The sequence below is a fragment of the Chiloscyllium punctatum genome, chromosome 23, assembly GCF_047496795.1.
Source record: "Chiloscyllium punctatum isolate Juve2018m chromosome 23, sChiPun1.3, whole genome shotgun sequence".
Lineage (NCBI taxonomy): Eukaryota > Metazoa > Chordata > Chondrichthyes > Orectolobiformes > Hemiscylliidae > Chiloscyllium > Chiloscyllium punctatum.
Window position 1 is genome coordinate 53,019,346 of NC_092761.1, and position 27,117 is coordinate 53,046,462.

The 27,117-nt window shown below is 41.0% G+C and overlaps 1 protein-coding gene across 5 annotated transcripts in view; it reads left to right on the forward strand.

The window, feature by feature from the left end:
• arhgap32b (Rho GTPase activating protein 32b) overlaps positions 1 to 27,117 on the forward strand; it is a 572,293-nt gene that overhangs the window by 162,679 nt on the left and 382,497 nt on the right. For 4 of the 5 annotated variants that reach the window (XM_072593008.1, XM_072593005.1, XM_072593007.1 and 1 more), the window contains one exon: positions 15,800 to 15,865. The exons of the other annotated variant lie outside the window; for it this stretch is intronic. Coding sequence is in view for 3 of the 4 variants with exons in the window: in XM_072593005.1 (XP_072449106.1) it covers positions 15,819 to 15,865 (47 nt within the window). In the remaining variant the exon portion in view is untranslated. The remainder of the gene's footprint in view (positions 1 to 15,799; positions 15,866 to 27,117) is intronic. 5 annotated transcript variants of the gene reach the window in all.

A 27,117-nucleotide genomic window follows, 5' to 3' on the forward strand; every position in this document is an offset into this window, starting at 1 on the left:
GCATTTCACAATGGATGTTTAACTGGCATTAGACGATAAATGTTCCTCACCTTGTTAACTGGAATGATACAGTGGAAGTTCTGTACCTCTTTAAGCCACTACCCTTGCCTCCAGCACCTTATTGTTTACTGCAAGCTCTTATCTGGTCAAAATCATGGTAGTTGAGTCGTTGTTACACAACTCAAAACTTAACACTTTCCATACCTGCTCATACCTTTTATACTTTTTCATTCCCTCCTGTTATCATGAAATGATAACCACCTGGATGGCATTACCAGCCTTCATGAGATTTTGACAGTCAATATTTAAGCAAGTTGTTGACACACCGTATACAATGATTATAACAGCAACATTTCTAGTCCATGCAGTAAATATAATTTCTAGAGTTCCTGTGATTTCTCCCACATTGAAAAACGTTCACCAGTGAAGTTCTTAAATTCACAGTCCTTAATGACCACTCCATCTCTTCCAAGTGGAATGGAAATAAGCCAGTTCTCCAAAATCTGTTTCAGTAAAGGCTGACCTGAAAACAAAATTCAGTCTGTCCTTGCATCACTCCACAGAGAAATCAGAATTCTTGGATAAGGGCAGTTAAAGACTTAACAAAACTGACAAGACTTCTGTCCTTCTGGAGCTGCTTCAGCTGGGGGAATACCAGTGCATCGGAGCGTGAAGTACAGCAGCAGGCTAGATGAATTCAGCATTCTTTGCTGTTTCTGCTCCCGCTCTGCAGTTACGTGTAACAAAACCAACTGGCTGTTTTGACATTAGTTTGATCAGTAACCTTCATATCCCTTAAATGATAAAGCTCATGTGGTTTAATGTCCATAGGAAGGCCACTGACAAAAAGCATACCAACCTCCTCTTCACTGTTGTTAGCTTCTTCACTTTTCATGCTCATGACTGAGGAACTGATTGAATCCGCTGGATCAGGTTTGGGGGGGGGGGGTGGTCTGAAGGTGTGCTTTACCTGTGAATGGAGAAACTCGAGAGATGATAGCTGCTGAAAGTATCTCTGCATTTCCTCTTTCATTCCTTCCTTGCCAAGGTGGCTATTAGTATGAAGACAGTCACAAATTTAACCACATTAAATTGTGTCTGCCTTTCTGAACATTCTCAGTCATCTTGAAGTCTGATACTCTGTTCATTGTTTATGACGTTATCAAGTTCTAAACAATCCATAAACGTCTAAATTGTACTGCCTAAAGAATTCGGTCAATTATAAACAACAATCAATGGTCCCAAAATCAAACCTTCGGGTATCTCCCTCAGGTTATTCAAAAATCATTTTTCTGAAACAAATTAATACTTGGCTAATGTGAAAGCTGTTGGGAAAAATATTTCAAAAGTCTGGAACAGCAAGAAACTAACAAAATGTTTCCTGTGCTGTAGCCATTGAAGAGGCAGTTTCAGTTCAGATTCAAATCTCAAATGTTCGGGGGAAACAAATGCAGGACATATTAAATATGATCTCCAAATGAAACTTCCCAAAACAGTCGGAATTATAGTGGCAACTTTGGTAGAGATCAACCTTCTTTGAATTTGCAATATAATGGATTCTTAACAATAATTGTCATAACTTTAAACAGCTCAGCCTTCCCCTTTTCCCAGTGCCGCCATGTTGTCGAAGAGTCCTTCTAATGGGAGGTGTGGGAAACAAAAGCGATTACTTTTAAGTATCAGCCTGGTTGGTCCATTGTTGAGGTTTCAGTCTCCACTATCTCTGCTCTTAACTTTTTGTTTAAGTGTTTTTTTTTGTTTTAGATTAGATTAGATTGCTTAGTGTAGAAACAGGCCGTTCGGCCCAACAAGTCCACACCAACGAGCAACTCACCAAGACCCATTACCCCTTCACCTCACACTACGGTCAATTTAGCATGGCCAATTCACCTAACCTACACATTTTTGGACCGTGGGAGGAAACCAGAGCACCCGGAGGAAACCCACACAGGCACTGGGAGAATGTGCAAACACCACAGAGACAGTTGCCTGAGGTGGGAACTGAACCCAGGTCTCTGGCACTGTGAGGCAGCAGTGCTAACCACTGTGCCACTGTGTCGCCCTAGCATTGAGTACATTCCTGGTGATGGCATCCATTGGTTTATCCTTCTCAGAAAATTGACCGAGAAAGCCATTGTCATATATCCTGGTGACAAAACAAAATCAATATTTCAGTAATTCTCTTGTGTCAGCCTAACTAACACAGCATAAAATAGTGTCAATCAGCAGTATTTTCTTATGTCTGTGGCAGCTTTGAATTGTAAATGATATTTTATCTAATTGGGAGATTTCAGCAAACATGCAGTCAAGCTTTAGACTTGTTATCACGTTTTTCTTCAATGCTTGGTTGTTCCAACGATAGCTTTTGACTGTAACCTTAATTGCTCAAACCGTTGAATATAGGAGTTAGGATGTTATGTTGAGGTTACCTGGAGTATCGGAGGCTGAGGGGTAACCTTATAGAGGTTTACAAAATTATGAGGGGCATGAATAGGATAAGTAGACAAAGTCCCTGGGAGTCAGGGAGTCCAGAACTAGAGGGCATAGGTTTAGGGTGATTAGATTAGATTAGATTACATTACAGTGTGGAAACAGGCCCTTCAGCCCAACAAGTCCACACTGACCCACTGAAGCGCAACCCACCCATACCCCTACATTTACCCCTTACCTAACACTACGGGCAATTTAGCATGGCCAATTCACCTGACCTGCACATTTTTGGACTGTGGGAGGAAACCGGAGTACTCGGAGGAAACCCACGCAGACACTGGGAGAATGTGTAAACTCCACACAGTCAGTCGCTTGAGGCGGGAATTGAACCGGGGTCTCTGAACTGTGAGGCAGCAGTGCTAACCACTGTGCCACCATGCCGCCCACAGTGAGAGGGGAAAGATATAAAAGAGACCTATGGGGCAACGTTTTCACACAGAGGGTGGTACGGGTATGGAAAGAGCTGCCAGAGGAAGTGGTGGAGGCTGGTACAATTGCAACATTTAAGAGGCATTTGGATGGTTATATGATTAGGAAGGGTTTGGACGGATATGGTCCGGGTGTTGGCAGGTGGGACTAGATTGGGTTGGGATATCTGGTCGGCATGGACGGGTTGGACCGAAGGGTCTATTTCCATGCTGTACATCTCTATGACTCTAAACAGGATGTTGGTGAGGTCTCTTCTGAAATACGGCGTTCAGTTCCGGTCGCCCTGTTATGGGGAAGATATTATTAAACTAGAGAGGGGTCAGAGAGCTTTATAAGGATGGTGCCTGGAATAGAGTATTTGAGTTATAAGGAGAGGTTGGGACTTTTTTCACTGGAGTGTAGGAGATTGAGAGGTGACCTTATACAGCTTTATAAAGTAATGAATGATATAGATTAAGGTGAATGGCCGGTGTTTCTGGAGAGGCATATTTTTAAGATGAAAGGAGAAAGATTTAATATCATGAGAGGCAATTTCGTTTTACACAGTGGTTCATGTGCAGAATGAACTTCCAGCATAGCTAGTGGATGTGGATGTAGTTGTATTTATCTAAATGTCTTTTAAACATTACATGAATAAAAAAATGTTTGGAGGAATGTGGACCAAGTGTAGGCAGGTGGGGCTAGTTAGATTGGGATTATGGTTGGCATGGACTGGTTGGATGAAAGGGTCTATTGCCAAACTGTATGACTATTTTGCAGAAAGGACAGATATGAATATGTGTTTAGGATAAGGTAGGCCAATGGGCCTTACGAAGAGAGGGCTTTTAAGAGAAAGTAGGCAGATGGTCTATGCCACATTGCTGCACCAATTATCCATTCCAATTGCCCTGAACTTTAATCAGTTTTAGCCAGTATCATCTTTCCCTGGTGATTTACTGTGAGGTTCCATATGAATAAATTGCTCTGGTCAAGCTGGCGGTGGAGTAGAGCATTCCAACTGGAGCTCCTCCACTCCTTTTGTTTATTTCCTGTTTTCTTCTCTATTTTTGTTTCCCCCTTTCTCCCCTCTTGGTGTTCTGTCCTGGGGTAAAGCAGCCTGAATGATGTGGGAACGGTCAATGGGCTGGAGTCTCAAGTGAAGTGGGACATTTGTTGGATTGGGGACTGGTGCAGGTGGTCAATGGCTTGCGAGCCTGGGCAGACCATGCGTGGAAGCCCTCTGCGCTGATCTGCTGAAAGACTGCAATGCTTATCTTTTTCAACTTTGTTCTCATTTTGCTAAGTTATACTATGAACAATTGTAAGGAATGTATGTAACTTTTTTCTTTCTTTCCCCTTTTTCTGTATTTTGTATCTAAGATCTGCACCTCAGTAATTTGTACCTAAAATGGTACCATATGGGTTGACATTGTAAACTTTTCATCGTACTCTTGTACTTCTGTACTTGAGTACACATAACAATACAGGATATTCTAATTCTAATAATTATCATGCAAAGTAAGCTGAGTATTTGTTTGATATTAGCTTTGTCTGTAGAAGGTGATGATCAAACTCTGTTACAAATTGACAACAAACTCTCTCGTACTGATGCTTACACATCATCTGTTTAATTTCTGAATATTCTGGAATAAATTCCTTCAGTCACCGCATGTTTGTTCTGTGGTCATTTTCCTCTATAAATCTTCCTGTCCTTATGTATTGTCCATTATTTCACCTTGTGGTGAGGGCATACTGGTTATGTCAACCTGTTTAAAGATGTTATTTCACACCTCTGGAGTATGCGGGACTTGAACCCAGTCCTCCTGGCTGAGACACTGCATCACAAGCGCTTTTTTGAATTTACTTGTTTAGAGATAGTGTTACACACCTCGGCAGCATTTGGGGGGGAGTACAGGGATGGAGCAGAACTCTTGGTGAGGCAGCCTCTGGGTCTGGCAGTGGAGCAGGGACTCCAGGCATTGGTGAGCCATCAACTGGAGTGGCAGTGGAATGATATGGCCACAGTGGCAATGCTAGGCATCATTGAAGTGGTGGCAGTGGAGCCAGGGACTCCTGCTTGGTGTTGGCACCTCCTGGTTATGGTAGGCCCAGAGCCAGGGGCTGCTGGTAATCAATGAGGCAGCAGCGGAGTCGGGGGCTCCTAGTTGCAGGCTGAATCTGGGTCCAACATGGGACCCGGCATTGGTAGCCCCTGTTGCCAAGGTGGGCTCGATGAAGATGTGGCAGTCTGATGAGTGATGTTGGTGGGTGTGGCAGAGGGGTGGCGATACAAGTCATTGATCAGCTGGCTCAGGACTTAGAGTGGAGGCAGTGAAATGAAGATGGACGCACTCTCAGCGAAATCTTTTTATTCTTAAACTATTTAAAATATTGTCAGGTTGAATTTTTCACTTGTTTTTAAACTGTTGTTGTAGAATGCAAGTGACAAGTCATCACTCGCTCACTATCCTTGACTACAGTATAAATGTAGGAGAAAGTGAAGACTGCAGATGCTGGGGGTCAGAGTCGAGAAGTGTGGTGCTGGCAAAGCTCAGAGGAGCAGGAGAGTCAATGTTTTTGGCTCCTCGGATGCTGCCTGACCTACTGTGCTTTGCCAGCACCATACTTATTGACTGCACAATGAAATCAGCTTGGGCTGATAATTGACAAATAATATTTGTACTACTGTCTATCTCATGGTTTCGGAGGGCATTGGTGCCTGTTAACACCAGGATCTTGCAAATTCTGCCAAATTCTAAATTGGGCATTTATCCACTCTTCTTTGAAATTTCCACGTGATAGCATATTGGCAGCACCATCACCACATTGACTATAACGATTCAATCAGAAGGGCCGTGCCACTTCCTTGAGGTTAACTTGGCATGGAGAATAAATGTGGTTTTGCCAGTAATACATTTGTCTTGAGAATGAATAAAAAAGTAATTGCTTGGTTCATTAATTTGTGTTTGGCTGCAGCGCTGATGCCCTGGGTCAGGAGGCAATGGTCCTTTGATGCTAACAAACCCTCTGAACAGCTTAAGTACTTCCAACTTATATCTGGTTAATTGAAGTTAACATTATAATAATCTAGCAGTTCTTGTATACTCTTCTTTCTTCAAACTGCTGACTGACGACTTATAATTCCCTGGTAGTGCATGGAATGCACCAGATGTTATCCACCTTTTTCATATTAAATAATTCATTACATTAATAAATCATTATATGACTGAGCAGCTTTCATGGAATGACTTCATTGAGGCTTTCAAGTGACCCTGATACCTGACAACTGCACCCTGCTTTTTATCTGTCTGCTGTACTACTGTGAACAGTCCAACTCTGTGTATGCTATATTTTATGTATTTGCCAAGGAGCAATGGTACAATAAATATGTAGGTTACAGCATTTAAAATCTGATCATTAAGATCCAGCGTTGGATCTAGATTTTGGCTCGCTGTTTGCTGCATTGGTTTATACAGAAGAGAAATTGCAAATGAGAGCACAGCGGACTTGGGAAAATGAAGACAGACACAAGTTTTTGTTGTGCAGAATTCACTCTGATTATCTCCCTTCCATCTCTTGCCTTGCCATCCATTGTAAGTGAACCTTAGTGAATGTTTGCTTTTGGAATGTTAGATACCCTCGTAGGTATTGTAGGTCCCTGTGTGGTATTTCTGGCTATATTTTATGTTTAAGTTTTACTTTCCTATATCTTTCTTGTATTTTATTCAATCAGTTTTGCACCTCCTATATTTAAATGATTGTTCAATGACTTGTTGAAATCTTTAATTATTGCATTTCACTTCTCACATCCTCCCACACTTTTAAAAACTAATTTAAATTCTTAGAAGTTGCTTGAAGAAGAGAATGGAGGGACCACTCTGTGGCCGAGTTGGTCTGTTTCCATACTGTACATTTCTATGACTCTATGACACACTAATGTTTTAAAAACCTAACCTGCCATTTTTTCCATTCAAGTTTTATTTTACCTTGTTTCTTTGGTAATATTTTAATTTTATTCTTATCTTGTGTTGACATGGAAACTGAGGAATGATACGCCAGTATACATTAAGCAAGCAGCATTATTTGGAAGGCTTTCAGAGATGCTGCTACTAATGTGGGCGTTTGAAGTCATAAGCATGGATTTAAATTACTGAAAGGATGAAATCATTGGTATCTGGATCTCCTAAACTGCAGTGCTTCTGCATCGCAGCTTGCTTAAAGCTCATGTTCTGTCTGGCAATTGAAACTCTGACAGCAAAAGTAAATAGTGGTCAGTTCCATTCAAAATGAGTTCTTTCCTCCCCTCCGTACTCTTGCACCCCACCACCTCCTCTTGCGACCTCCTCCCCTTTGTTCCACCCCGCCATCCTGTTGACACACTCTTGCGCCACCCTTTCAAGTGCCTCTATTCCTCCCTCCCGCCCTTTCCTCTCTCCCCTTCCCTCACTCTCATGACCCATTCCCTTTCCTTCCCTCTGTCTCTTTCCTTGACCCCGTCCCTTCCCCTCACCCCCCACTTAATTACCTTAAACAGTTAGCGCGCACTCATGCTGTGATTCCATCAAGTACCAAAATATTGCACACCAGTGCAAAATTAAAACACTGCAGATTCTGTGAAGCTTAAATAAACCAACAGAAAATGCTGTAATTTCTCAAGTAATGCAACATTTATGGATAAATTGAAAAAAGTTAATTTTTCAGGTTGCTGTCCTTAGATCAGGATGGAACAGTTCTGATGATTTTTGATCAATATAAATTGTGAACTATCTTCCTGTCTCCGAAAGTGCTGCCTGACCTGCTGATTTACAGTTTGAGTTTATTGTATGCTAATAGTTTATTATCAAAATATATGCCAAATGTTTGTATGCCTGTCCTATGTCATAAGAAATGGAAGCTAGTGGAAGTCATACAGACTTTTAAACCACTGCCATTCAGTCAGATTGTGGCCGATTTGATCTTTATCTCAACTACCGTCTTTGAACTAGTCCACAGTCTACCTTTGCCAGTTGTTTTGGTGGAGTCTCTATGAAGTTTAAAGTCACTCCAGATTAGTGAACATGCTGTCAGGGGGTTTAGATTACTCCCAGCACTGAACTTCTTACCATTGCTATTTCTTAACTCTACCTAAACTTATTCTTTCCAAGCCAAGATTATTTCTTCCCTCTGCACTGATTGCATCTTTTATAACAGAGCAACAGCACTTTCTTTTCCTTTCTGATGACTGGTCCAAATGTTGAGTATGCTTGAATACTCAATTTGCAGCCTTGGTCACCTTGTTTTTGTAATGGCAATCAGATAATACTTAGTTCTTTCTATTTGTGAAATCAGTTCATCCAATTTGTTATGAATGCTGTGTGTATCCAGGTCAAGAGTCTTTAGTTTTCTATTTTTACCATTTTCTACAACCCTATTTGCTGGAGCACTCATGTTTTAATCATTTGTCTCACTTTCTGAAATTTCATAATACTATCTTGCCACTTTATCCATGAATCCACATCCACTTCTGTCTCACTATTGTATGACTGATATTTAGCTATTGTTATGGATCAGGCCAGACCCAACCAAAGTAGCCCGGACCCTAACTTTGCTCGTTATTTTAAGCAGGTGTAAGTGGATATTCCAGGAGTGATGCAGCTGGCCTAACTACTTCGTTTTAAACAAAGCAGAATTTATTTGCAAGATTACTGAATGAAACACAAACAAAAGAGAACAGAATATAGAATAACTTAACCTATCTGAAAACCCAACAGACTATCCCAACTTGTAACAATCCCGACAAACCCTCCTTGACCAAAAAGGTAAAATCAAACCCAGGGTCTTACAGGAGAGAGATGTCAGAGAGAGAGAGGATCAACATGGACCTACTTCCATGTTCCTGTTTCTTGGACCAGCAGCCTCAAAACTGCCTGCTTTCAGTGAACAGCCAGACTGTTAAACCCAAACCAAACCAGAGAAAAGCCAGGCTAGGAGAACTGGCCACTCCCCTTTCAATGTACAAGCTTTTTTTTAAACTTGAAAGCATTCTCAAGTAGTTCAACCCATTTTATTTGGAATCACTGCTTTTACAACCTCTTTAAAAATAAAAACCAAGGACAGCACAACCTTGTTCAAGGAGCAGCATCCTCACATCTACCCCCCGCCCTCTTAAAGAAAGCATCAATATTCAATTCAGTGAATGGATTAGCTAGACTGCTAAAGTTTGGGATGAATTTTCAATAAAATCCACTCAATCCCAGGAATCGTACTACTGGTGTCGATAGTATGGGAAGTTCCACAATTACTTTGTTTTTGCATTCAGTAGGGCCATTTGTCCATGTCCAATAATATGACCCAGGAAGGTGACCTTGGCTTTGGTAAAATCACTTGTCACCAAACCTGCCTTCCGAAGTCGGTTGGCAATATTTTTAGAATTGCTAAATGTTCCTTCCATGTGTGACTAAAATCACCAGGTCATCAATATATACGACACAATTAGGTAATCTGGAAATGATCTCATTGGTTAGTCTCTGAAATGTGGCTGGTGCAGTTTTCATATGAAACGACATGACTTTAAATTGATACAGTCCATTTGGCATTACAAAAGGTGAAACTGTCTTCCCTCTTCTGGCCAAAGGTACCTGCCAGTATCCTCTGAACAAGTCCAACTTAAAAATAGAAGTTGCTTGTCCCACCTTTTCAACACAGTCTTCCAAAGGCTGAATCAGATATGAATCAAACTTCGTAACAGCAATGACTTTACGATAGTCCACACATAACCATTGCGTACCATCTGGTTTTGGCACCATTATTATGGGTGAGCTCCAGTCACTTTGATTATGTCGTCTTTGAGCATACATTCAATCTCCTTTTGAACCTGTGCCAACTTTAGAGGGTTATACCTATAAGGATATTGCTGAATCGGAACAGTGTTTCCTATATCAAAATGTATAATTAGGAGAGTCCTTCCCAGCTTCTTTCCATATATCTCTCTATATGATAGTAATAATTCTTTCAGGTCATTTCAGTTTTCCTCTGGAATGTAAGTCAATAATTTATCCTAATTTTTGCCAACTTCCTCGTTGTCCAATTTAATTTGAAGAATGTCCAGTTCAGAATCCTCTGAACTTCGTTCTTCACTCTGTGTTGTAACTAATAATGGTCTCCTTTGGTTTGCCTTCACTTTCAAAATACCTTTTTGAGCATAGGCACATGACACATTCTGTGAGATTTCTTTCTGTCTGAAGTCCTCATCAAATAATTCACCTCACCCAATTTCCTTTCGACTTGCTAAGGTCCACTAAACCTTGCTTTTAAAGGTTCATTTATCACTGGAAATAACACTAGCACTTGCTAGTGTTTAACACTAGCACTAGCAAAATTGCGAGGTTTTGACTTCTTGTCTGCTTTCTGTTTCATAGTAGGCTGTGATACTTTTAAATGCTGTCTAGCCAACTCCCTTGCTCTATTTAATTGTTCCCAAAAATTTGACACATAGTCCTCCGGGTGCTCCGGTTTCCTCCCACAGTCCAAAGATGTGCAGGCCAGGTGAATTGGCCATGCTAAATTGCCCATAGTGTTAGGTAAGGGGTAAATGTAAATGTAAATGTAGATGTAGGGGTATGGGTGGGTTACGCTTCGGCGGGGCGGTGTGGACTTGTTGGGCCGAAGGGCCTGTTTCCACACTGTAAGTAATCTAATCTAATCTAAATATGTGGTTGCTGAATCATGACTTACCGTTTCTGCTTAATCAATTGTAAAGGTCCTCTCACTTCATGCCCAAAAGTTAATTCAAATGGACTGAATTTGGTTGGTTGATTTTTGTGCATCTCTAATTGCAAAAAGTACAAACAGAATTCCCTTATCCCAATCTTCTGGATAGTCTTGATAACTTCTCAACATGGTCTTTGATATCTGATGACACCTTTCTAGCATTCCCTGCATCTCTGGATTGTATGCAGTAGATTTGAATTGCTTTATTCCTAAAATGTCCATAACTTCCTTGAATAATTTTGATGTGAAGTTTGAACCTTGGTCTGATTATATCTGGGTAGGCAAAAGGGATTCCTGATGAAGGGCTTTTGCCCGAATCAATTTTCCTGCTCCTCGGATGCTGCCTGACCTGCTGTGCTTTTCCAGCACCACTCTAACCTAGACCCTGTATCTGGATAGTCCATATCTAGTGAAAAATTAGAATAATTCCTCTACAATCCTTTTTGCTGTGATATTGCATAATGGAATGGCCTCTGGAAATCTAGTGGACATATCATTAATGGTAACAAATATGATTCCCACTTCTTGTTTTATGTAGCGGTCCCACGCGATCATATAAGATTCTTGTAAAAGGTTCCTCAAGTACAGGAATAGGTATTAAAGGTACAGGTTTAATTACTGCTTGTGGTTTTCCAATTACTTGACATGTCTGGCAAAATTTAACTACATCCTTGTGCTTTCCAGGCCAATAAAAATGGTTTTGTATTTTAGCTTGTGTTTTTCTTCCCCTTAAATGACTTCCTGGTTGTTTAAGCGACACTTGCAACACTACCTTCTCCAACTGACTGGTATTCCGACTTGATGAACCCCTGCCTGTTTCTCATCAGCCTGAATATATGATGGTCTCCATTTCTTCGTTAAAATATCATTTTTAAGATAGTAGCATTCAGATAATCCACATTTTAGGAGGGATGTGATTGTACTGGAGAGGGTGCAATGGAGATCTACCAGAATGTTGCCTGGGCTGCAGAGTTTTAGTTATGATGAGAGATTGGATAGATTGGAAAGGGCACAGATAGGCTAGATAAGAAGACATTCCCTTGGTGGAGGGAGGGAGGAATGACTAGGAAGTCTAGATTTGAGGTAAGGGGCAGGAGGTTTCTCACCCAGAGGGTCGTGACAATCTGAAACTCGCTGCTTGAAAGGTAGGTAGAGGCAGAAACCGTCATAACACTTTAGACATCTTTACACATAAGCATGCAAGACTATGGGCGAAGTGCTGGAAAATTTGAACAGAATAGTTAAGTGTTTGAATTTGACTGGCACAGACTGATATAAAAAGGGCTTTTTCTGTGAAGCAGACCTTTCAGACTGAGTCTAACACAGCCTTCAGGATTCTCATTCTTGGCTGCAGAGAATAATATACATCTCCCTCGCAAAGCTGTCCTCTACCACTCCAACATTCCATTCTAGTTCCCTTTACTTGGGCTGTAGAGAAATTTGGAATGTTGAGCAACTGTTTATGCCATAATATAAAGTGCACCAGGAATGAAGAAGCCTTCATTTACGCAGTTATTCTTATTTGTAATATAAGATGTGAGATGGCAGAATTTGAGTTTATGCAGCCTGTGTTTCAGAAAGAATCCTAGTAATTATAATGTTTGATTGAAGTGTTAGAGCAGTTCAGTGTAGAGCATGTGCAGTTTTCCTAACATTTAGAACTGCTGTAAATGGGTATTTTCAAGCATTCATAAAAAAATCACGATGTTAAATTTAGTTTCACCTTCTGGTGAAATGAAGAACCTGAGATGTTTTTCAGCACTAACTAATTACAGATGTAATACTTTCACACCAATTAACCTGGTTCATTTAATCTGAATGCATTCAGTTTGAAATGCTGGACTCGCACAGCCCTCATAAAAATGCAAGAATGTGATTTTGTCTGGAGAGAAACAATTTAACTGTTATGTGTCCAGTCTCACTTATTGTGCATTCTGAATGCGTGTTGAGTGTGAAGTTACTCAATGTATTTCACAGAGGAATGTAATTCCAGACCATTGCATAGCTAAGAGAATTCTTGAAATGTTTAGCAGCAACATGTTCTGGCCCATCTTTGCTGTGAAAATGAAGTGTTGGCAAATATTCTGACAATCACTAATAAAGGGCTACTATGCTGGTTGGGTCATGTAGCATCTTGTTGAATGCTTGACAGTTTAGATTATTAAATGAAAAGCAAAACAGAATCCTGTGGATGCTGAAAATCTGAAATGAAAACAAATCTTTTTTCGGACCAGGATAAAGTTATATATGTAATAGGGTTTGAGCAAAACGTGGGTGGAACAAGGACATAAGGTCTGTGGAAGACTGACCAAATTGCAAGATAGAAGTGTCAACCTTGCACGCCAAAAGAATGAAAATGGGCAGAAACGAATAAGGCATAGTACTGTCTGAGAGTCAGGATAATGGAAAAACGGAAAAGGAAAGAAAACAAATGTAGCGGTGTAAAATTGTTGAACTCACTGGTGAAAGCTCAAAAGATGAGATGTTGACCTTAAAGCTTATGTTAAGGTTCACTGAAGCAGAACAGCAGGCCGAAGAAAGAAATAAAGTGCAGAATTACAAAGACAGACGACCGGAAAGTCAGGATCATCGCCACAGACTGAGTAGAGATATTCCTCATAACAGCGCTCAATCTGCATTTAGTCTCTCCAGTGCACCGGAGACTACATTATAAGCAAGGTAAAAGCAATGACTGCAGATGCTGGAAACCAGATTCTGAATTAGTGGTGCTGGAAGAGCACAGCAGTTCAGGCAGCATCCAAATAGCTTCGAAATTGACGTTTCGGGCAAAAGCCCTTCATCAGCAGCACATTGAATAGACTAAACTGAAAGAAGTGCACAGCTTACTGTTTGGAGTCTTGGAAGGTGAGAAGAGAGGAGGTAAGAGGACAGTTGTTACAGACTATTACAGAATATAGTGCATTTTCTTGGGGAAAATTAGAACATTCACTTTGCTTCTACCAGTCTGCTGCTGTCCTGAGGATCTTAAGATTGAGTTGAGGATGAACTTGTTAACCCAAAGGGTTGTGAATCTGTGGAATTCCCTGCCCAGGAAGCAGTTGAGGCTACTTCATTGAATGTTTTTAAAGCAAAGATCGATTTTTAAACAGTAAAGGAATTAAGGGTTATGGTGAGCAGGCAGTTAAGTGGATCAGAGTCCACAAAAAGATCAGTCATGATCATATTGAATGGGCAGAGCAAGCTCAATGGCCAAATGGCCTAGTCCTGCTCCTGTTTATTAAATTCTGCGCAAAGCAGTGTGATGTGTGTGAAATGCCACTTGCTATCTCTTTAAAACTTTGGGTGGTGTTTGTTAATTTAGATGAGAATTGTTTGTGTTGGGGATAAGATACTTCCTGTCAGCATCAATAATCACCAGATCAGGTAAAGAGCACAGGAAATTGCCATTTCAGAAAGACTCTTATACTTGAATCAGTGAGGATGTTTCCTCTGAAAGATCAAGTTATGTTGGATGTGTTCTGGAACAGGTTGTTTAAATAAAAACAGCTGTTGGGTAGTGACCAGACAATCTGTTTTTTTTGTGATACTGATTGAGGGATTAGCCAGGACACTCGGGATAACTCCCTTGCTCCTCTTCCAAATGGCACCATGGGATCTTTTAGTTTCATCTAAATATGTCAATGGGTTTGTGTTTGACAGCCTATATTATTTAAAACATAGCACCTCGAACAGAATGGCAGCTTTCAGTGCTACACTGGAATGTTAGCCCTGATGAAGGAGATGTTTTAAATGATGACTGTAAACTTATCAAATATGTATTAAGAGCATTATAAGGAAGAAAAATGTGATGGAAACGAGCAAAAGTCTTGGGAGAGATATCCAGAACTCAAAGCCCAGGTACCTGAAAGCAAGATTGCCTATGGTGAAATGATCAAAATTGGTGCTGTTCAAGAGACCAGAATTGGAGAAAACAGAGTTCAGAATTGAATAAAACATCAAGGTTTATCAGTTGATGCACAGATTATAACAGTTGGAAGAGTCACTGGACTCGATGTTTAACTCTGCTTTCTCTCGATAGATACTGCCACACCAGCTGAGGTTTTTCAGCAATTCATAATTTTGCTTCTGAAAGTTTTTTTTAAGGGAAAGGAACAGTACCTGAGGGAAGGGAAACATTAATAGAAAAGTAAACACCAATGCTTACCACTTTTGGGGAATGTCCCAGTTGAACATATTTCTGGGACTTGCAAAGACTTGCACAGAGAAAACTGGTTTTAGTGAATCCAACTGGTTTGGTGTGGGATTGCAGCCATTAGCAAGACTTATGTATTGGTATAATAGGCCTAGTTCTCTGCAATCTTAAAGGAACTTCTGCATAGTTTGTATACTTATCTATCGACAATGATGGAGTTGGGAACTATCCATAAAAACTGACTTGGGGTTAAAGCAGTTGTATAGATGATCAGTGATAAGACTTCATGTACATCAGATCAGAGCAACCTTATGGTTCTGGAGGAGAATAAATTGAAGTGATCAGTGCAGGTTGGCCTGAGGCATTGTTCATGAATTTAAAGCAAGGTTTCAATTTTGAGATTCATAGCACTAGATGAAGCACATAGCAAGTGAGAAGGTGAGACATTGGTGTAAAGTTAGAATGGCAGGAGCAAGGCTAATCTCATATGAGAAGTGCAATTATGTGCAGTATCTAGGTTTACCTCTGCCTCTTCACTGGGGGAAAGCCAGGATTAATCATCCTTGAAGAATCGAGGAGACTTAGGTTTGTGGCCGCCGATTGTGGTTATTTTTAGTGAGCTTGACATGGAAGATTCCAAAATTTGTACCAAACTGTGGAAACAGCACATTCACAAAGTAATGCCAGTATCTTAATGCCAAGAGAGGGGAAGGCTAACTCAACATTTGGTGATGGTGGGATTCTTTTTTGAAAGTGCTTTATCTACTGTTGCTGTAAAGTCCTAAATGTCTTATCAAAACACTGAAATTGCTGGCAAAAAACTGTGCTGAATAGTTTATTGTGAGGTTTAGACAAACTGGCAATTAAAAACTATTTTCACAATATTAAAATATAAACCTTGCTATGTTTTGTTGGCGCAAACATTTCAGATACTACAATAAAGTGTTAATGGTGTCTATTGGTATATGGCTAATAGCACTCCTTTCTCTAATTTCACAGGCCATTACTTCATTTTGACATGGAGAGTGCAGCTGGAGCTGGCAGGGCTACAGATGATTTTGTAAGGTGAGTACAAATCCACGATTGGCAGAACCTGAAAAGGCACCCTCATTAATCAAGATTGTAAGAATATAGAACAGATGAGAGCAAATCCCAAAGGATGATCAGGGAAAGTGATGGCCTTGTGGTATTATCGCTGGACTGTTAGTCCAGAAATGCAAAACTGATTACTACAGATGCTGGCGATTAGAGTCAAGAGTGTGGCCACCCCCTAGGCTCCCAGCCTCATTCTTGATGAAGGGCTTTTGCCTGAAACGTCGATTGTACTGCACCTCTGATGCTGCGTGACCTCCTGTGCTTTTTCAGCTGTATACTCTTAACTATTGATCTATAAATCCAGATAATGTTCAGAGACCTGGGTTTGATTCCCACCACGGCAGATGGTGGATTTTGAATTCAGCAAAAATCTGAACATTTAACCATGGCCATTAATCTGTTGTCAATTGTTGGAAAAACCCATCTGGTTCACTAATGTCTTTTAAGGAAGAGAACTGCCATCCCCCTGGCCTACCTGTAATTCCAGACCCACAGCAATGTGGTTGACTCTTAACTGCCCTCTAGGCAATTAAGGATGGGCAATAAATGCTGACCTAGCTGGTGATGTCCTCATCCCATGAATGAATAAAAAGAAAAAAACTGATGCATAGCTATCTCTGATATACACTTATTGATGGGGGGATAAGTTCGAGAGCTGGGACTGGGATATAGGACTTGATAGAAGGGGCTGCTGTGCAGGCATTATGGCGCAGGATTGTTGTAGAGGGAGAAATGAATAGCAATGAGAACCAATTTAAAATGGGCAGTTGTGGGAAATTGTAGGGAAAGTTTGTACCCATATCAAAGACAGATCATAGATAGGAGAGGTCGTCAACAGGTTGCTATGGATGCAAATCTCCAGTGAGACATCCATGGACTGAAAGCCAAGACTATGCAGACACAGGTTGTTATGAAAGGAGGTACGTTTATAATAAATTATGTATGCATGAAAGCTAGAAGAATGAAAATTGGATTGTCTGAAATTGATACTCTTGTAGCAACCGACAATGTAGTTGGAATTTCAGAAACATGCTTCAATGTAGAAGGTGCAAATTAAAGTACAATTCAGAGCCATCAAAAAAGGCAAACTCAGAGCTACAGCAGCACTTGGATGTATCAACAGAATGAACAGATGCGTATGAAATGCAGTTTAGTGTGAATAAATGTGTGCATATTCATCTCTCCTTTGATTCTATATTGCTAGTCAATACTGTCATCCTTAATAGCAAGTTCATAGACTCATACAATACTGGAACACCACAGTGTGGAAAGAGGCTATTAACCTATCGAGTCTGCTCCACCCCTCCGAAGAGCATCCCACTCTGACCCAGATTCCTGTCTTATCTCTGTAACTCCACATGGCTAACCCGCCTAGCATGCACATCTTTGGACTGTGGGAGAAAACCGGAGCGGAGCACCTGAAGGCAATCCATGCAGACATGGGGAGAATGTGCAAACTGTACACAGACAGTCACATGTGGGTCCTTGGCATTGTGGGGCCGCTGTATTAACCTCTGAGCCACTGTGTTGCCTGTTAATGAGCCAAGACCCACGATTTTAAATTGCCCACAAAGCTGCTGTGATTCTTGTTCTTATTTAACTTGGAAGCTGTAAGGCTGTCTTGAAACTCAGATTCTGGATTAGTGGTGCTGGAAGAGCACAGCAGTTCAGGCAGCATTCAAGGAGCAGCTAAATCGACGTTTCGGGCAAAAGCCCTTCATCAGGAATAATGAAACTCATTCTATTGTGTTTTATGTGTGGAAACATTCTTATGCTTATTTTAGCTTGAAGGATTTCCTCCAGCAAGTGTTCTTACGCTGGATATAGTAACATGTTGATTTTAAAGGCGCAGAGTACAAGAGGAATAAGGTGGCTCAGTGGTTAGCACTGTTGCCTCACAGCACCTGGGTCCCAGGTTCGATTCTGGCCTTGGGCAACTGCCTGTGTGGAGTTTGCACATTCTCCCTGTGTCTGAGTGGGTTTCCTCCGGGTGCTCTGGTTTCCTCCCACAGTCCAAAGATGTGCAGGTCAGGTGAATTGGCCATGCTAAATTGTCCATAGTGTTAGGTACATTAGTCAGAGGGAAATGGGTCTGGGTGGGTTACTCTTTGGAGGGTTGGTAAGGACTTGTTGGGCAGAAGGGCCTGTTTCCACACTGTAGGGAATCTAATCTAATCTAACTTGTGTGGGTGAATGATGCTTGTTACTCATCAGCTCAAGCCTGAATATTGTGCAGGCCTTGATTTATTCAAGTATAGATTGCTTCAGCATCTGAAGACTTGTGAATGGTACTGAACACTCACTAATCATGTGAACCTCCCCACTTCTGATTTCAGAAAGGAGAGAAGCTATTGGATGAGGTAGCTGAACATAATTGGCCCATGAAAATTGCCCTGAGAAACTTGGGCAACAATGTCCAGGCACTGAAGAGTTAGCTAGCTTTTTTTTTGTGAGGCATGACTTTAGGCAGTGGAGCGTTCCATAGTCTGCCCTGATTCTAAGTGTCTTTAATTTTGCTAGGGCTCCTCCATGCCATATTTAGTCAAATGCCACCTCACCTTTGGAATTCACTTGTCTGGCTCAGGCTTGTCATGAAGTCTGGAGCTAAATGAACTTGGTAGGACCCAAGTTGAGCATCATTGAGCAACTTATTACAGCGTAAGTGCCTCTAGACACCTTTCATCATCATACTGATTTATCAAGAGTAGATGGCTGTTGTAGTAGTTGACTGGGTTGAGTTTTCCCTGCTTGTTGTGGACTGAACATCACAACAATTTTCCATATGGCTCCATAGATGCTAGTGTTGTAGCTGTACTGGAGCAGCTTGGCTAGGTGAAAGGTGAGTTATGGGCCATAGTTCTCTATTAAGCAGGCTGGGAAGCTATTGATTTGAAAAGGTACTTCAGATAATGGGGCTAGTTTTAGTAAGAAAAAATAACTGATGAGAGAAATAATGGAAGATGTTAAAACTGAATAGTCAAGGGGGATAGACAGTTATTTCTGATATGGTTGACTATGAAATGATATCTATTTAATATTGGGAGGGCAAGTTTCTTTTTCATGAAATCTTATCAGAGGATTCTTTAGTGGAGGGATTACTGAGGCCAAAACTGCCACATCATTTGAGGGATGATGACTGCATTATTTGGAATGGAGAGAGATGCAAATCTAAAGTCTGGACACAGCCTAGCACTTTTGTTTAGTGCTAGCAAAACCGCCACTGACATGGGTTGAACAGCCTCCTATATTGTAAGATTTTGTGATTGCAGTTCACTGTGAGTGAAGTTGTGGTTCTGGGTATTCCCACATTCTGGATTGATAGAGGCTGTAGAATTTATGTAAGCTGTCTTAGGCAGTCAGTCCAATAAACCAATAATGCTCCATATGATAGAAATGGTGGAAGTTTACCATCTGCGATTTCAAACAAATGCTTCTGAACTTCAATCTAAAGATATCATGAATTTCAGATTGCTGGATAGTATAATGATTTTTGTTTTATTAGGTTAAAAATTTTATTTTGATTATTGCATAAAAATGTAAGTTATGAGGCAACTTTTAGTTCTTTGAAGTTTTTATAAAGGTAAAGTTGTTTTAATTGCAACAGATGTTAGGTACCATTTTTTGGATACAACAAGAAGGAATAAACTGAGTCACAGTACTGGTTTCAATATTTTTACGTGTTAAGTGTAGAGAATTCCATGTAAATAGAATAATGTGGAATGAAAACAAACATTCACATAATTGTGGAAGAAGGCTCTCTGAGAATCAGGAAATGGGAGTAGTGAAACCACTAATGGAGTGTGTGGCTTTGGCAGAGTCTGCTGGCAGCTGCTGCTGTCATTTCCGATGTTGTTGTTGCAGTTGTTTCCACGTGGGCATGAGCAAACACAGGTTTTCTTCAAGAAGCCTGTCTCTCCTTTAAAAACTCCTGTAGCTACTGGTTTGGTGTGTCTTGGACATCACTGCTATAGATTTGCCAGTTTCCGGTCTACACTTGCTCTCAGAAGCTAAAAGGATGGAAACCTGTGAAGCTTTCATCTGACAGTATGGGTTATTTCTTAACTAAATTAATTACATTGTTGTAGAGTCCCATGACATTGTGGTCTACATAAATGATTTGGAGGAAAATGTATCTGGTCTAATTAGTAAATTTGTGGATGATACAAAGATTAGTGGATTTGTGGATCGTGAGGAGGATTATCAGAGGATGCAGCAGGATATAGATAAGTTGGAACCATGGATAGAACAATGGCAGATGAAATATAATCTGAACAAATGTGATGTGATGCATTTTGGAAGGTCAACTACTGTTGGAAATTATACAGTGAATGGCAGAACCCTTCAGAACATTGATATACAGAGGGGTCTGGTGTGCAAGTCCACAGATCACTGAAGGTGGCAGCACAGGTAAATAAGGTATTAAAAATAGAGGCTAGGCATGCTTGCCTTCATTAGAAGGGACTTTGAGTCTTAGGATAGACAAGTTATGCTGCAGTTTTATAGAATTTTAGTTAGGCCACACTTGGATTATTGTATACAGTTGTTGTCACTACATTACAGAAGGATATGGATGCTTTGGAGAGGGTACAGAAAGGGTTAACCAGAATATTGCCTGGTTATGGGGATTTTATCTATGAAGAAAGGTTGAATTGACTGGGTTTGTTTTCAACAGAACGCAAGAGATTGATAGGACCTCCTGACTGACTTGATAGAAATTTATAAGATTGTGAATGGCATGGATAGAGCAGAAAGGATGAGCTTCTTCCCAGGGTGGAGGTGTCAATTATTAGGGGACACAAGTTCAAGATGTTGGAGGGGGTTCTTGCAAGGCAGGTTTTTACACAAAGGGTGGTGAGTGCCTGGAATGCGCTGCCAGAGATAGTGGTGGAAGCAGATACAATGGTATCTTTCAAGAAACACCTGAATGCATGCAGAAATGGAATAGAGGGATACAGTTCCTGCAAGTGAAAACAGTTTTAATATGGAAGCGCAAATGTGTCGGCTCAGGCCTGGAGGGCCAAAGGGCCTGTTCCTGTGCTGTATTGTTCTTCCTTGATCTATGTCAGCCGGTCATAAAGCATTTCTGGAGTCAGTGGTACCTACATTTCAATTCAGCCTGGCTACCAAAGCTGTTTCTCTTTCTGGCAGAAAATGTACATGAAGTGAAATATGGTTACAACACAATTGTGAAAATTTTGTGAAACCTTCCAATGATTAGAATACTATAAATCTGCTTGGAATGGTTTCAGACAGTGTAAAAATTGAAGTAACATTCTGATCATATGAGAGAATTGAGGTCAACTTTAATGAAGGCAGGATTTGGTCCTCTGAATTATTACCTGAGAGCATTTAAAGAAAGGTAGGGAAATTAATTCAGGTTGGTGGGATATATTGGCTCACTTTGATGTGTGTGGGTAGATGAGGTGTTTAATCATTCTGTTAGAGTGCAGATGAGTTGACAGAAGGGAGCTCACTCACAGTGGGACTGAGAGGGTGCCTGCTGAGATCTCAATATTGCAGTTCCTCCATCACCGTGGAAGACAGCGAAGCTATGACTAACAGGCCTTGCATCTTGTAGTCAAATAATCCAAACCAGTCAGAATTCACAATTTGGGTTCTTGGCCTCTTATCTATTGACATCATATGATTAAATCTCACGATTGCCAATGGCAATGGACTGAAGTGCTTACTAGAGAATTATGATCGATTTATGATTTAACTGGCACCTTGGCAAAAACATAACCACCCAGAATAAAATATTTTGACTCTGGTAATAGCTGGCAGCAGCCATTTATTTATGGTGTTTGATTTGAGCAAGAACAAGGGTCCTGTGATTTGTCATGCTGTACCAGCTCATTTTAAATTTCAGCACTCTTTTTGAAGTTGGTGATGATTCTAATGTAACTGTAGTGAGACGACATTGTGTTGGTGGTCATTTAGAGGGATAAACTTGATCTTAAACCTATGGTGCCCTATTCATTTTATCACATTTTCAAATGTCATAGAATCATAGAATCCACAGTGTGGAAGCAGGCCATTCGGCCTCGAGTCCACACTGTATCTTCATAACCCTATTCCCATAACCCTGTATTTCCCATGGTTAATCCACTTAGTCTGCACATCCCTGAACACAAATGGGCAATTTAGTAGAGCTAATCCACCTTAACTGGAACATGTTGGACTGTATGGAAGGAAACTGGAGCACCCTGAGGAAACTCCTGCAGATACAGGAGAATGTACAAACTCCACACATACCTGAGGATGAAATTGAACCCAAGCCCCTGTGAGGCAGCAGTGCTAACCACTTAGCCAGTGTTCCACCTCTGTAACCCTTCTATTGTCTCTTCTTTGTACTTGAGAAAATGTGAAGTTCATTTGAAAGAACTAGCTAGGGAGAGATTTAGAATTTCTTTAAAGATCAACAAAGTCGTCTATGTGTGCAACCATAAGAGAGATGAGATCAGTATTTACTGTCGAGAAAGGCATGGATGCTAGGGAACTTGGGGAAATAAATAGTGATGTCTTTAAGAGAGTACACATTACCGAAGAGGAGGTGCTGGAATTCTTAAAACTCATAAAGAGAGATACATCCCTGGTAGCTGATGAAATGTATCCCAGGTCTTTGTGGGAGGCTAGGAAGGAAATTGTGGGGTGCATGGTGCACAAATTTGTATGATTGACAGCCATGAGTGAAGTGCCCGAAGATTGGAGAGTAGCTAATGTTGTGCCATTATTTTAAGTTGTAGGGAAATGCCTGGGAACTATAGACCAGTGAGCCTAATTTTATGGTAGATAAGTTGTTGGAGGGGATTCTGAGAGACAAGTCTACAAGCATTTGGAGAGGCAAGGTCTCATTTGGGGTAGTGGCTTGGTACGTGGGAAGGGCTTTTGCCCGAAACGTCGATTTCGAAACTCCTTGGATGCTGCCTGAACTGCTGTGCTCTTCCAGCACCACTAATCCAGAACGTGGGAAATCGTGACTTATGAACTTGATTGAGTTTTTGGAAGGGGTGACCATTAAGTAGATATGCAATGTGTGGTCAATGTTGACTTAGGACAAAGGACTTTAGCAAAGCCTTTGACAAGGTACTGCTTGGTGGGTTGTTGAATAAGATTAAATCTCACGGAATTAAGGGAGAGCTGGCCATTTGGATATAAAATTGGCTTGAATGTAGAAGAAAGTGGGTGGTGGTAGAGCGTTGTTTTTTTTTAAACTGGAGGACTATGAGCAGTGATGTGCCACAGGACTCTGTACTGAGTCCGCTGTTATTTGTCATTTATACAAATGATTTGGATGAAAATTTAGGAAGTATGGTTAGTAAGTTTGTGGATGACACCAAGGTTGGTGATATTGTGGACAGTGAAGAAGGTAATCTGGGAATACAGCAAGATCTTGACTAACTGGACCAGTGGGTTGAGGAATGGCAGATGGAGTTTAATTTAGATAAATGCAAGGTGTTGCATTTTGTTGGGTCAACCAGGACTTACACAGTAAGGTCAGGGCCCTGAATTTGTTGTAGAACAAAGATCTTGGAGTACTGATTCATAGTTCCTTGAAGGGGAGTCACAGACTGGGTGGTGAAGAAGGCTTTTGGCTTGCTTGTTTTATCGGTCAATAGTATTGAATATAGGAGTTGGGACATTGGTAAGGCCACGCTTGGCATACTGTTCTGGTAACCCTTCTGTAGAAAGGAAATTATTAAACTAGAAAGAGTAAGTAGACTTGAAGGTTTGAGTGATAAGGAGAGGCTGGATAGTTTGTGACTTTTTTCCGGGAGTGTAGGAGACCTTTACGTAGGTCTATGAAATCATGAGAGGCTAGATAGGGTAGATAACCAACAGCTTTCCCTTGTGGTAAGGGAGTCTAAAACTAGAGGGCGGCATGGTGGCTCAGTGGTTAGCACTGCTGCCTCACACCGCCAGGGTATGATTCTAGCCTCGAGTGACGCTACGCGGAATTTGCACATTCTCCCTTTGTCTGTGTGGGTTCTTCTGGTGTTCTGGTTTCCTCCCACAGTCCAAAGATGTGCAGGTTAGGTGGATTGGCCATGCTAAATTGTCCGTAGTGTTCAGGGATGTGTAGGTTAGGTGCATTAGTCAGGGGAAATGTAGAATAATAGGGCAGGGGAATCAGTCTGGATGGGATACTATTCGGAGGGTTGGTGTGGACTTGCCCAAAATGGCCTCCTTCCACAGTATAGGGATTCTATGATTCAGTGATGAGTTTAATGTGAGAGGGGAGAGATGCAAAAGGGTCCCGATTGGCAATTTTTAAAAGAGATTGGTGAATGTCTGGAACAGGCTGCCAGGGGTAGTGATGGAGGCAAGTACAATTTTGTCATTTAAGAAACATTTGTACAGCTACATAGATGGGATAGGTATGGAGGGATATGGACCAAATGCAGACAAATGGGGCTCGATTAGTTGTGAAAACTGGATGGTATGGGAAAATTGGGTCGAAGGGTCTTTCCTGGATATAAGTTTATGACTATAACTGCCTAATATTACAAATTGTCAATTTTTAAAAATTGAAGGCACCCTCACTTATGTGGCTCATTATATTCTGTTCCTTGCTATTTCTTATTTGGGAAAGCTCATGTGCACAGAACCTCACCAACCTTTGTAATGGTGGAAGAAGTTGGACACAATCGTATTAAACTGTCAAGATTTATGTACAGGCCTTTTTGTTAGCATCATCATTTTGGTCACATCAGTGTCCTTTCGGAGTAACAGCAAGTTTAAATTTAAAACAAAGCAAGTTCTCATTGATTATGTAGATATGGGTGTAAAATTTGCGAAGAGGAATCTTTTGAAGCAGAAATTTTGGAGTAAGAATTTATGGAGAGAAGCCATACAGTGTTTGCTGTTGGATGTTTTGGGCTGTTGATAACCAGAGGTTGACACTGCAGAAAGAGAGATCTTGCATTTATCTTGAGAGTAGGAGTGTTGGAAGCTTTGGCAAATAGGGTTAAGGATAATCCAACGGGATTTTATAAATACATTAAGGAGAAAATAGAGTCTCTCAAAGATCAGCAAGGCAGCCTGTGTGTGGAGCTGCAGGAGATGGGGGAGATACTAAACAAGTATTTTGCATCAGTGTTTATTGTGGAGAAGGACATGGAAGATATAGAATATGGGGAAGTAGATAGTGACATCTTGAAAAATGTCCTCATTACAGAGGAGGTGGTGCTGGATGTCTTGAAATGTATAAAAGGTAAATCCCCAGGACCTGATTAGGTGTTCCGTAGAACTGTGTAGGATGAAGTGATTGCTGGGTCCCTTGCTGAGATATTTGTGTCATCGATAGTTAAAGGTGAGGTGCTGGAAGAATGGAGGTTGGCTAACATATTGCCACTGTTTAGGAAAGGTAGTAAGGACAAGCCAGGGAACTACAGATTGTTGAGCCTGACATCGGTGGGCAATTTGTTGAAGGGAGTCCTGACGGACAGGATGTACATGTATTTGGAAAGGCAAGGACTGATTAGGGTTAGTCAACATGGCTTGTGCGTGAGAAATCATGTCTAATGAAATTGAGTTTTTTTGAAGGAGTAATGAAGAGGATAACTAAGGGCAAAGCGATGCACATGATCTGTATGGATCTCCGTGTAGTGTTTGACAAGGTTCCTCCTGGGAGACTGGTTAGCAAGGTTAGATCCCATGGAATACATGGAGAATTAGCCATTTGAATACGGAGTTGGCTTGAAGGTAGAAGACAGAGGGTGGTGGTGGAGGGTTGCTTTTCATACTGGAGGCCTGTGACCATTGGTGTGCCACAAGGAGTGGTGCTGGGTTTACTGCTTTTAGTCATTTATGTAAATGATTTGGATATGAACATAGGAGGTATAGTTAGTAAGTTGGCAGATGGCAGCATAATTGGAGGTGTAGTAGACAGCAAAGAAAACTACCACAGATTGGCCCATCTGATAAGATCCCGTTGCAATGAGCTGAGGAGTGGTAGATGTTGTTTAATTTAGATAAATGCGAGATGCTGCATTTTGGAAAATAAAATCAGTGTAGGACTTAGCTACTTAATGGGAAGGTCCTGGGGAGTGTTGCTGAATAAAGAGACCTTGGCGTGCAGGTTCATAGCTCCTTGAGTATTGCAGTTGGGAGGTCATCATGTGGCTGTACAGGACATTGGTTAGGCCACTTTTGGAACATTGCGTGCAGTTCTGGTCTCTTTCCTATCGGAAGGATGTTGTGAAACTTGAAAGGGTTCAGAAAATATTTATAAGGATGTTGCCAGTGTTGGAGGATTTGAGCTATAGAGAGAGGCTGAATAGGCTGAGGCTGTTTTCCCTGGAGTGTCAGAGGGGTGACTTAGATGCTGCTGTCAGGCATCAGCTACTGGCAATGGAATATTAGTCATTTTCGAGCGCTGAATCTTTCAGTTGTTAATGGTTCAGCTTTTTCAATTGGGTTTGAGTGTGGGAGTGGAAAAAAAAACAAACTGGCTGAAAATGTGAAGCTATTGTGCTATGGTTTGGATGTACTGTTCTGGATCTGAGAGTGTTACCTCTTCACAATGTTCAGTGTTGCTGAATTCACTCTGTACCAAGAACAGATTCGGCTGTGTTCTGTGATGGAGCTGTTCCATTGTAATATAAATGGGTCATTAGAGGCCAACAATGCTGAGCGTTAAGGCCTTTTAATGATGCCAAGACGGCTCCAAGATTTGTCTGGCATTCAACACCAGGCTGAATTGGTGTTGATCATCCAGCTCGGTGCTGACGTTTCAGTTACCCACTTGCCTTTGACAGGAAATCTAATTGAAGAATGTTGTTTAGTGTTCAGATTCTGAAGAGATTTTCCTTTGTGAAGGAAACTGAGAAACTGTTCAGCTGCCAGCACTCTGTATCAAGCTGTTTAAGATTATGGTGAATTATAAGCATAATATTCAACTACAATATCTTTCCCAGCATTTCCCCGATTCTCAAACCTGAAACGTGGCCTGATTGTTTTGCTGCTTTGGCTTATAATGGAATGTTTTTAAATTGTGTTTACATTGTATGTTATATTAAGTATCGCTCGTGGGCGAGAAACCAAATTTATAATTCTCTAAGCTTTCCTCTCGAACAATAGCAGCCTTTTTGCTTCTATTGCTTTGATTTTAGGGCCTGAATGGCCCCTTTATATTGTGTTGTCAAAATAGTGCACAACACTCTGGGTGGAACAGAACTGATGTACTGTACCACTGACTGTCCTGGTTGAACTGGGAAAAG